This window comes from Giraffa tippelskirchi, chromosome 1 (genome assembly GCF_054371585.1).
Source record: "Giraffa tippelskirchi isolate mGirTip1 chromosome 1, T2T-mGirTip1v1.2.pri, whole genome shotgun sequence".
NCBI classification, from domain to species: Eukaryota; Metazoa; Chordata; class Mammalia; order Artiodactyla; family Giraffidae; genus Giraffa; species Giraffa tippelskirchi.
In genome coordinates this window covers 177,593,892-177,606,015 of record NC_137275.1, presented here as the reverse complement: position 1 = coordinate 177,606,015, position 12,124 = coordinate 177,593,892, and the positions used below count along the sequence as shown (strand labels likewise).

Genomic DNA, 12,124 nt, shown 5'->3' with positions numbered 1-12,124 from the left:
TTTCCCCTGCTTTATCTCCCCTTTCCTTCCAAACCTCTGAGATCTGGCTTCTGCCCTCATCACTCCCAAATGCTGCTTTGGGGATTTTCAGCCTTAATCCTAGTGATTTCTTTTCAGAACTCATTTGTTGAATCTCTTTTAAAACTTTCTCCTTCTTTGGTTCCTATGACTTCACTCTCTCTTGATTTCCCCTCTATTTTCTTGGCTGATTTGTCTCAGTTTCCTTTGAAGACTGCTCTGCTCACCCTTTAATCACTGTATCCCCAGGGCTCTGTCCCTTGTTCCCTTTATAACTCTACACATTCTCCCTGGATGTTCTCACTCACTCATAGCTTCAACTACTATTTTTATTCCAATGGCTCTCTGATCATGGTGGTCTCCTGACCTCCAGGGAGACATCCTCTCTAATCTACCTTCCATTCAAACAACCTGTGATCTTTCTAAAATGCAAATCAAAACATGCCATTATAAACCAAAAAATGCCATTTCCCTAATTAAAATCCTTTAATGGTTCCATCCACATTCTACAATGGCTATACTAAATTATTTGCAGTGTCTGGAAAGCATCAAGATACTCTGTGCCTTTGTGGTTTTGTACAGACTATTGTATGAACCTAGAATGTTCTTTTTATGAGTCTCCATAAAGCCAACTCCTCTAACATTTTTCTAGACTATGCTTAAATATAAACTGTGTTAGCACTCCTTCTCTGACATTCTGGTCTGTTTAGGTATTCCTCTCATAGGCCAGTACCATACAACTGCCGCCTCTACATTTTAATTGTGCTTCCTTTTCTGTTTCAGTCCTTCATCAGAATTCCTTGAGGACAGATATTGTCCCTCTCGTCCGTCTATCACCAGCACCCACTTAACACAGAGCCTTTATAAAATAATCACTTAAGCGAAATGAAATAAATAGGGAAGAGCTGGCCTGGGAGGCTCAAAGGTTAAGTGTCAGGTCTCAGGTTCTTTGAAGGGTGGCTACAATCACTGATCAAAGAATGAACTTACTGATGCCCAGTGTGGTTTGTCTGTTTGACATTTCTCTTAAACACAGCAAATTCCTTGATGTCCAAAATGGAGCACAGGCCTTATTCCTTTCCCAGTAAATCTACTTCTGTGTTTGCAGTCCCTATCCATGTATCATCATCTTTCCAGTCACCCGGGCTTAGAATCACAATCTTCTGAGTACCTGCTATCCCAATACATCGATCTCTCAGTTGCTGATTTCATCTCCTTGGTATATGCTTTATTCCCTATCCTCCTCCCCCTATTATAACTGGAGGACATGCTCTGGACTGGAAAGATGATGAGTCTGGGCTGAGAAACCTCTAGTGGTAGAGGTGGGGTGGTTGGCAGGACCTATTACTTATAGGAGGCCATGCATACAACCTGCTACTCTCCAGCCACTAGGTTCCTTACCGTCAGCTTTAGCTCTTGCGTCCCTCTGGGTATGGCTGTTGGCTGGGCTCCCTGGGAGAGCAGGCCCTGGATCCATCAGCTGGGCCAGGGGCCTCTGCCCAGCAGCTCTGAGGCCAGCGGGTGGCATCTCACTGGACTGGGAGCCCTGACAGACCTGGGTGGACCAGGGCTCTGGGCCAACCAGGTCCATGCCTGGCGCCAAGGGCATGGGTGGGAGGCTATGGCTACAGTGAGTGCCCTCATCTGGGGGGCCCACCCTGTCTTGCTGGGCTTCTTGGATGAGTGAGAACTCCTGAGAGGGGTCCCCAGTGCTTGCTCGCAGTGGAGGGGAGCCAGAGCCTGCAGCTTTCTTCCGGCCCTTGGCAAGTTCGGCAAAGGAGGTGACCCGCCGAGGTGGGGAACCAGGCCCAGTAATGGTGGCGGGACCCTCACTGAGGCGCACTGGGCAACTCAACATGCGTTCCAGAGAGCCCAAGCGGACAGCAGGGCTGCGTTCTAGGCTGCGGTCATAGCTTCGAGAGCGCTGACGTCCAGTGCTGAGGTTGGGGGGTGAAGTGTTGGTGTACACTTGCCCCTCGATCACAGTGCGGCCCATGGGAGCCTCCGCTTCCACTTCAGAGCCCACTGCTTCTTGTTCCTCTGGCTGGACTTCCGGCTTCTGGAACAGGTAATACTCAGAGGGCTGGCTAGGGCCAGGGTCTGGGCCAGGGCCAGGGGCAGGACTGATCTTGGTGTGTTCCTCCGAGCAGCTAGTGACAGAAGAGCCAGCTGGGCTTGGGGAGGACTGGGAGGACAGGTCACAGGTGACAAGTTTATAGTAATTCTGCGTGGCCACAACAAGACGGGCCTGGCTCTGGAAGCAGGCTGTGAGGTCAGCCACAGCTGGGCAGGGCTCACAGTGCGGGCGGTAGGAGTTACAGTTGGCATCAAGCTCAGGAGATGAGGCATGAAGACAACCATAGCCACCTTCCCTTCCTCCGCTGTCAGGGTGGTGGGACTCATAAGACATCTTCGACTCAGCTGGGGAGGGCTGCAGGTCCAGGTAGAAGGCGCCAGGGTCCGAGTGGCTGTAGAAGGAAGAGTCGCTGAAGGATTGTGGAGCAGAGTTGAGGTTGGCACGGGAGTTGCCGTGCATTTTGTTGTAGAGGGTGCTGAAGGTGACCAGCACGCCGTCTGAGCTGTTGCAGGAGGAGTCACTCACATAGCCCATGGACTGGTCAGCCGCCTCGGACTGACTGGAAGTGCTACTGCAGCGGCAGTGCTGGGGGCCTGAGCCCAAGCATCTGGGGTTCCTTGGGGATTCATCGGAACTGAGCTTCCATTCCTGGTCAAAGGAAAAGCCAGAGGTGTCACTGGCTCCACCCCCACTGCCACTCCCACCGGGCCCCCCACACTCATCCAGCTCCATGGTCTCAGCTTCCGGCTCTGGCCGGCAGCAGCGGCCAGTGCTGTAGTGCGGGGCATCCAAGATGGTCACTGGCTCCTGTTCTTGCCCTTCCACCACTCCGGCTCGACTACGTGCTGCCCCCCATGGCCTGCCCACTCTGGGGCCAGGTGGTGGCAGCTGGAAAGAGGAGAGATGGAAGGTGGGCTGGCCAGCCCCATGCAGGTGGAAGGACTGCTGGGTGGCACTATCACTGATGCTATCCTCATATAGGTCACCAAGTCCTGGCTCGGCCACGCCCGCCTGCATCAAGAAGGGGTTGTGTCGTTTAGGGGCCCCGGGGCCTCTTCCATCCCGACTCCTGCTCTTGGCACCATCAGCAGACCGCGTAGAGCCCCCTGGAGCAGACTGCAGGCTGCTGTACAGCAGAGAGTCGGCTTGTCCAAGGTCCTGATCAGGCTGGGTGATGCCCAGCTCCGGTGGGCAGAAGGGGTTGGGTCTTGTGGTCCCGCTACCTCCCCCTCCCCCTCCACAGCACTGCCTGTCTGGGACTTGGCAGTGCACCAGGGGAATGTGGTGGACGATGAGGGTCTCTCCAGTCAGCTTTGGGGGACTATCCATTCTGGAAAGTTCGAACAAGGGCATCAACAGCACCAGACACTGCCCCTGGAGCCCAGTGGGGCAGAACACATTTCATCAGGAGAGCTTGGTACCTGGAAAGAGAGGGAAAGAAAGGGAACCTAATGTCACCTCCCCGAAGTCAGGGACACACCCCTACCCATGTCATTTGCAGATGGCAAAGAGCCCAAGAGGAAGAAAGATTCAGTCAACACGGAGCTGGACGACTCAGCCCAATGGGGTACACAGCCTCAATGCACAGGACCAGCTCTCCACTGCCCCCTTCACTGTAAGTGTAAGAGTGCCCCCTTCACTGTAAGTTCGCCATGCATCCACTCCAACAAAAGGCCAGGCCCCTGTTAATGCCACCTCTGATGGTCTGGGGAATCTCAGGGACAGCCCTTTCTCCTCTTTCTTAGCAGTAAACAATGACCAGTCCTGAATGGTAAACAACGACCAAACTAGTTATGAATGATGACATAACTAAGAAAAAACCACCTAAGATGCCCGAGAGGGTGCTAGGCAAAGGAGCCACGGAATTGTCTTATACACAGCTACAGCACACACACTTACAGATACGGGGACATCACAAATAATACGTCAGGTATGCACAGCAATAAGCTATAATTTTGCAAGAAAAGTAATTTTTAATGTACCATATCACTTGATGCCTGTGTCATCTTGGACCCCCTTTCCCCTCCTGAGCCCCAGAATACCTGTCCCATTCTGACTGGCTGTGGGCAAGGATCCTCACTCTTCCTACTACTGTATTAGAGCTTCCTGAATAGAGCCCGAGTTAGGCAGCAGACTTCTAGTATGGCTGATGCCATCCTCTTCCTTCCCAGTGTGGGGTCTGTTTTTATATTTTTTGTATTACTCCAGCACAACATCAGGTACGGCTTGGCAAACATGAGGCATAATATATTCTTAATATTTAGCTAGCTCAGGGAACAGATCTTCTGAAGTGCCCCAATTCTGTCCAGTTTTAGCTAGAACTTTAGCAGCAGCAGCAGTTCTCTATGAGGGTCCCCTAAAAAGTCTTCCTTCCTGGTTTTACCTCTGATAGGCTAAGGTCAAATTCTCTACACGGAGCCCATTCTGAGCTTCTCTGGTCGCTTGGCTGGACATGGCAGAATGGCCCCTCTCAAGTTCTAGTCTCCTGTGCTATCAAGGTCAGGTCCTCAAAGCCTTCACTTGCTCAGACTTCTCATACCTAATTTCTCCTAATTCATTCATTTCTCTTCTTTCCCTTATCATTCCTATCATTTTCCTCTACCTACAATGAGTCTAAATCCCTCATTGCCTAAGTTCTCCATCATTTAGCTGAACCTTCATATCACCAATTTTTTTAAAGTGTAACTCATTTAGATCACAGGATCAGAGCTCTTCACGTAGAGTAAAGAGCCAGGCAAGTCACACATGTTCAAGGACACAGACAGCCAACACATAAAAGAAAAAATTCAAATGGCTAATAAATATATGTGTGAGGGACACTATTAAAATATATCATTTGTGTTAAGTTAAATTATATGAAAATTAAAAAGCAAGTATTTCCCATCTTTCTTCCTCCTTTCCTTTCTGAGAGGAAGCCTCCTTTGTTGGGCTTTCCAAGCCTTTGTGTGTTGACTAGCATAAGGAGTAGACAGGCAGAAGGGCAGAAACCAGAGAGGCTAAATAAGCCACAAGACTAAGAGCTACAGAAGAAAACATGGGAGTAAATTCATTCTCTTCGATTAAGGTTATTATTGGATGACTTCTTAGATAAGATACCAAAAGAACAAGTGATAAAAGAGAACATAGATAAGGTAGATTTCATAAAACTCAAAAACCTTTGAGTCTCCAAGGGACACGATCAAAAAAATGAAAAGACAAGTCACAGAATGAGAGAAAATATTTGCAAATTGTGTATCTGACAAGAGACTTAGAATCAGAATATATAAACAATATACAACTCAACAATAAAAACTATGTAACCCAATTAAAAATTGGGCAAAGAACTTGAATAGGTATTTCTCCAAAGAATACATACAAATGATTAATAAGCACATGAAAAGAGGTTCAACATCATTAATCATTATTAGAGAAATAAAAATCACAACAAGATACTATTTCACTCTCACTGAGATAGAAGACAATAACAAATGCTGGTGAGGATGGGGAGAAATTGCAACCCACAAACGTTGCTGAAGCATTGTAAAATGGGACAGTCACTTTGGAAAAACAGCCTGGCAGTTCTTCAAAATGTTAAGCATAGAGTTATCATATGACCTAGAAATTCTACTCCTGGGTATATACCCAAGAGAAATGAAAACATATGTCCACGCAAAAGCCTGTATACAAATATTCACAGTAGCACTAATCACAGTAGCCAAAGAAGTGGGAACAATCCAGATGTTCATCAACTGATGAACAGATATACCATGGTATAGATAATGGAATATTATTTAGCAATAAAATGAGTGAAGTACTGATATATGATACAGTATGTCTGAACTGCAAAAAGGTAAGTGAAAAGAGCCAGTCATAAAAGGATTCTTTGCATGATGTTATATGGTTTCCTTCACATGAAATGTCCAGAATAGGCAAATCCACAGAAACAGAAAGTAGATTAGTGGTTGCCAGGGACTGAGAGAGTGGAAAATGGGGAGTGACTGCTAATGAGTGTGGAGGTTCCTTCTGGGAGTGAGGAAAATGTTCTGAAATCAGTCAGTGGTGATGGTTACCCAAGTCTGTGAATAAAACCAAAACTCCAGAGTCTTATGGAAAGTGAATTATATCTCAATTTTATAAAAGGGTGAATTTTATGGTATGTGAATTATATATTAATAAAGCTGTTATTTAAAAGAAAATTTAAATAGGAAAAAAGATTAAGGTTTATGGGAAGATTGAAGGAGAGGGAATGAAGGGAACCAGTATTAGCAGTGGAGAGGAATGCATATTTGCACAGATAAGATGAGAACAAGAGAGGAAGAGCTGCCTTGAAGTATTGGGATACAAAAATCTCTACAAAAAGAGAGGGATAAAGAGGATTTTTAGGACATTTTGCTCTGAGGTACATGAGATAATTTCCCCTTCACTCTTTCCCATCTCTCTCTTCCTTTGCCAAGAAAACTTTGGGCTCAATATTGGCTTGGCCAAAAAGTTCGCTAGGGTTTTTCATACGACATTATGGGAAACCTGAACGAACTTTTTTGCCAACCCAATATATTAATATATGCCACAAGGATAACTAAAAGTTGGGAACACCCTAAAATTCCAATAATAATCAATTTGAAAAGTAGAGAACATAGTATCATTAAAACAATGTTGTGTTAATTTCAGTATTATTGACTTGAGAAAATATTCACAAAACATTAAGTGAAAATAGCAGATTACAAACAATATGTACAGTATGACACCATTATTGTAAATAAATATATGTCTGTATCTGTCTTCAAGCTGGTATAACAAAATACATCAGATCAGATGGCTTATAAACAGCAGAAATGTATTTCTCATAGCTCTGAAAGCTGAGAAGTCTAAGATTAAGATCAAGGTGGCAGCACGGCTGTATTCTGGTGAAAGCCCACTTCTTGGTTCATAGCTGGCACCTTCTACACAGAGTGTAAAGGACAAGGGATCTTTCCGTTTTATAAAAGCACTAATCTCAATTAGGAGGGCTCTACTCTCAAGACCTAATGCGGAGTTGGTGGAGGAGAGACACAGACATTCAAACCAAAGCAATATGCATGGAAGAAAACTTGAAAGCATACACAGTACCAAAAGGCAAGGATGCTCGGATCCCTTAGATAAAATGGTGCCGTATTTGCATATAAGCTACAAATGTCCTCCAGTTTACCTTAAATCATCTTCAGATTACTTATAATACCTAATGTGAATGCTACTTAAATAGTTGCCAGAGCATGACAAATTCAAGTACAGCTTTATGGAACTTTCTGGAATCCTTTTTTCTTGAATATTTTTGATCCCCAGTTGGTTGAATCTATGCATGCACAACCTGTGGACTTGACAACAAAATGTTAACAGTGCTTATCGCTGTTCAGTGATTCTGGATTATTTTAAATTTTATTCTTTTTGTTTCATCTGTATTTTCTAAAAATAAGTATTTGTTATGTACACAATTTGAACAGCTTTTAAAGTGCTTTTTTCCTTTAAGCACTACAGATACTGTCGATCAGGGCTAGGGGAGGGGACATACCCCTAAATATAATACTAGGCTGCCCCAGAGTCCAGGCCATAATTTGAGGCCTGGACTAAATGGAGCACAAAGAACTTTCTTGTACACACAGCAGTAATGTTAGGAGTACCTATGGGCTATGGCCATCACTTGCTCTTCAATGAATACCACCCCCATCCCCTTTTTATTTTTTTGGGTGCACGTATGGCTGGTGGGATCTTAGCTCCCTGAACAGGGATGGAACCCGCACTCTCAGCAGTGAAAGCACAAAGTCCTAACCATTGGACCACCAGGGAATTCCATTCCCCACCCCCACCATTCCCCTTTCAAAGCACGATTTTCAAATATATACACAGAAGAATTTGTCTGACCCATAAAACCAATGACTGGGTGTCATATATGCATTCAAATAAAGAAACATAGCAACTCACAGAGTCTGGAAAGCTGACTCTCTCTGAATCATGGATAAAACATAAATGGATGTGGAGGGCGATGGAGAACCTCAGGCAGGAGCGTGCTGACAGTTTATTAGGTTATGTTCACGCATCTGTCCCCAGACTAGATTGCAGTCCCTTGAGGTCAGAAACTGGGATATAGCCAACCCCTTGTCCCTAGAACCCATGCATAGTGCTTGGAACACAGTAGGCATGGTAGGTTAGTTACTGACTCCTGTTCTACCCATTTTAAAAATTGACTTGCTTGTCTTTTTATTGTTGAGTTGCAGGAGTTTTTAAATTTATTCTAGATATGAGTCCTTTGTCAAATACACATCTTGAGAATATTTTCTTAAGTGGCTTTTTTTCAAATGTGGTTTGCCCATTTGTTTTCTTAATGGTATTTTTAATTAATTGAAGTTTTTAATTTTATGAAGTTCCATTTATCTGTTTTTTTCTTTATATTTAAAGCTTTCTGTGTTCTAAGAAATCTTTGCCTATCCCAAGACATTTTCCTGTTTTTTTTTAAATAAATGTTGTATAGTTTTTGCTTTTATATTAAGCGAAAATATAGAATAGAATAGAATAGAATAGAATGTGTTGCATTCTATTTTAAGTGTAAAGCTCTTTCACTGGCTGATTTCATTTTATTTTACATTTGTATCTCAGAGAAAGTCTTACTCCCTCCTGATCTCCACATGACCAGGGGCAATCTTGGCAATAGTTTCTCCACAGATAACTCCAGCTCAGCCAACTAAGGTAAAGTTCTACAGGCATCTCACAAGTCTTAGTACTTGTGCTTTGCCCCCATACTTTCACATCTTTTACAAAGCACTTTTCATGTATGTCATCTCATTGACCGTCACAACAACACACCAGTGCAGGCAGATCACTTCATTTAAAAAAAAAAAAAGGAAATCAACACCTAGAAAAAAGAAATGACTTGCCCAAGAACTCTCAGGGGATAAACGACAGAATTAAGTCAGGAGTCAGGAATCCTAACTTTTGACCTTTTTTCTCCATCAGTTAGGAATGTAATGAGAGTATATGGTATATATGACTTGATTTCAATTACCACAAAACACATTTACTAAAAGCATTTCTCTTAGACTTTTCCCTTGGGAGTGTCATGTTCTATAAGAAGACAAGTTTAATACTGTGGCCCATGAGCTCTAAGAAAGGTGAAGAGAAAGCAGTGAGAAGGGAGAGCACATCCCAGTCTCTTCCTGTGCCCTGGTGAAATGGAGAGACATGAGAGATGGAGGTGGGGGGAATAGAAAACCCAGAAGAAAGTGGAAGAAGGCACTTAGCTCTGCCTAGCAGATGGACAGAGAAGTGGTGGGCTCGGTCAGCATAAAGTTACAAGGTCTAGAATCCCTACAATTAGGGAAAGCTTTCCACAAGAGCCCTCTTCCTGGTTCTCATCACAAACAGGTCTCTCTTGGCCAATCATCATAATGCTATTTATTAGTGATCGTTTACTGAGAACTTACACTCAAGGTGATTGACATACAGCATCTCTAATTCCACTATAATCCTTTAAAGTAGACATAATCATCCCCACTTTACACATGAGAAAACTGAAGCTTAGTAGGTGTAAACAGTTTGCCATAATTATATGGCTGAGATGGACACAAACCTAGGTCTGTTCAATTCTTAATTCTTTACACTGCAACTGCCTCTCAGAAAATGATCGGGGTCACACCCTCTTCCCAAAGTCCCTGCATTTACCCTGCTACCAACGCAGACACTTCCTACTTTTTCCTGGCTAGGCTCACACTCTAGTTTCTACTTAAAAGTGAATGTGTTAGTGGCTCAGTCGTGTCTGACTCTGCAACCACATGGACTGTAGCCCACCAGGCTCCTCTGTCCATGGAATTCTCCAGGCAAGAATACTGGAGTGGGTTGCCATTTCCTTCTCCAGGGGGGTCTTCCTGACCCAGGGATCTAACCCAGGTCTCCTGCATTGCAGGCAGATTCTTTACCATCTGAGCCACCAGGACTCATAGTTTCCATTTACACAGTTTGTATTTACCCACTTTGCTAGTCTCTGAACCCATAGTCCCTTTCATATTAATGCCCCAGGCTCTAATCACACTCTTTAATCCTAGCTACTGCTCCAGTTTCCAGCTCACATCTCCCTGTCCCATTCACAGTTCTCAATACCCTTTTCCCTTGCACTATAGTTCACATTCCTAGATGCTTCCTGGGAACTAACACCTTCCCACAATTTCCCAATGTATTACCCTACCCAATCACATTTTGCACAACATGGAACTACTGACTCCTAATAGTGTATATTTTTGAATTCTCCACCAAGGTGATTAATGGAGAGGGGAATTTAAAGAATTCTTTCTATCTTCTCAGCAACAGAATTCTGGGTAATTCTGGGCAGGAAAAAGTTTTAAATTCCAGAGAAAGGTTTCCCTTGTCTTTGGTCATCAGGATCTTTCTGCCAGTCACAGAACCCCTTCCCTCTTTTTTTTGGCCTCCTGAAGGAGGATGGGAAGATAGTGATAACTCAGTTGTTCTCCAGCAATCTGACCTTGACTTGAGGGCTGATGGGGAGCCTCAGTAGGACTGCTAAGCCTTCTCCTGTCTGGGTTCTCTCTTGGACAGGACTGAAGGGGAGAGAGCAGGAGGGTGGATTTGGGTGTATCGACTTATCCTTAGGTCTGTTCCTGTTAGGAATCTAAGCCTGTATAAGAAGGCCAATGATAACAGATCAAGTGTCCTAGGCATTACATCCTCTCTCTCCCTATAATGTGGAGCCTTCTGGTCAACATTCTTTCTTACTCCATCCTTATCTGTAGCCTCGTGGCTCCTGCAGCACCAGAAGATGTGGAATGTGTGTCTGTGTGCATGTATGTATGTACATGGAGGGATAAGATGGGCTCAATGCTTCCCCTTCCCAGTGCCTGCTCTTGAAGGCTGAGTGGATCCCTGCAGGTCTCCATCATAAACTTACAGGAGCTGTACAGCTGTCTCTTCCCATTAAGCCTTTGTGTCCAGCTCTGACCCCCTCTCTCCTGACCCACACTATAGCAGCTTCATTAGAAATGCTCAGAAAGGAAGAAGGAGATCTTCTCGACAAAATAGCATCAGCCCCAGCCTCTGTTCTTCCCATCTCTGCACCACAGCCCGAAAGTATGCATGGATGAGCTTGTCTAACGTTTGCTCTCCTGCTCGCTTGCTCGCTCGCTCGCTCGCTCGCTCTCTCTCCCTCTCGGAAAGACAAAGCCAACCCTCAGAAGCCAGGGCCCAAATGTGCTGATCAGTTATTCTAGCGTCCCTGTCCTGCCCCTCCCCCCAGCTCCGCTGAGCCATACCTCTGTAAGGTGTCTTAGCTGAATCCCGGGATTTCTGTTCCGCGGCACTCCGACCAAGCTCTATATTGACAGCTGGAGCTGAGGCACTGTTCCACAGGCCCGCACAGGGGCAAGTGGGCTGATTTCCTAAGATCTGATTTCTGCTAATACAATGGCATCGTTGCTAATGCAGGGAGGCTGCGCAATCCCAGCCCAGTATCCTTGCCGCTGCCGCTGGTGCTGCGGTGACGTTGCTCCTCCGGGAAGGGGGAAGGGAAAGGGACAGGCATGCCCACAGTGCAGCCGCTCAAGACTCCCTCCCTTGTCAGTCCCTGCGGGCCCTTTAGCCTGGGGAAGGGGGAGGGTAGAGAAGGGAGTCAGCCACAGAGGGCAGGCAGTGCTGCAAGGCGAGATCTCTCCCAGCGGCAAAGAGAAGCCTAGGGAGCTGGGCCCGGCTCCGCTCTCATTCCTCGGAGTCTCAGGGAAAAGGTCTGGGAGGAGGCTGGGAGCTTCCTTCCTTCCTCAGGCCCCTCCTTTTAGATCTCAGCCAGAAAACCTCTCCCTCCTCTTTTCACCCACTCTGAATGACTCCTTGTTTTCCAGCCTTTTCCTTTCACTAGGATTCCAGACTAGCCTCAGGGTGGAGCGGCCAGCCGGGGAGGGGGTTCCTGCAGGCCCAAAGGGAGGCTGTGGGGATGTCTTCATTCCACCAGCAGTAACATCAAGTTCCTAGACTTGACACTAGGCTATCTAGGGTGTGCCTCTTCAGAGAAATGGGATCTGA

The 12,124-nt window shown here is 45.6% G+C and overlaps 1 protein-coding gene across 5 annotated transcripts in view; it reads right to left on the bottom strand.

The window, feature by feature from the left end:
- The window catches only part of RUSC2 (RUN and SH3 domain containing 2), a 58,558-nt gene that overhangs the window by 9,607 nt on the left and 36,827 nt on the right, over positions 1-12,124 (bottom strand). For 2 of the 5 annotated variants that reach the window (XM_081507836.1, XM_081507833.1), the window contains exon 2: positions 1,420-2,743. In XM_081507836.1, coding sequence (XP_081363962.1) covers positions 1,420-2,629 — 1,210 coding nt within the window. In that variant the 5' untranslated portion in view covers positions 2,630-2,743. Of the gene's footprint in view, positions 1-1,419; positions 3,517-11,361; positions 11,507-12,124 lie in introns of those variants that run through there. The other 3 variants (XM_081507814.1, XM_081507825.1, XM_081507845.1) reach the window with 2 other exon arrangements.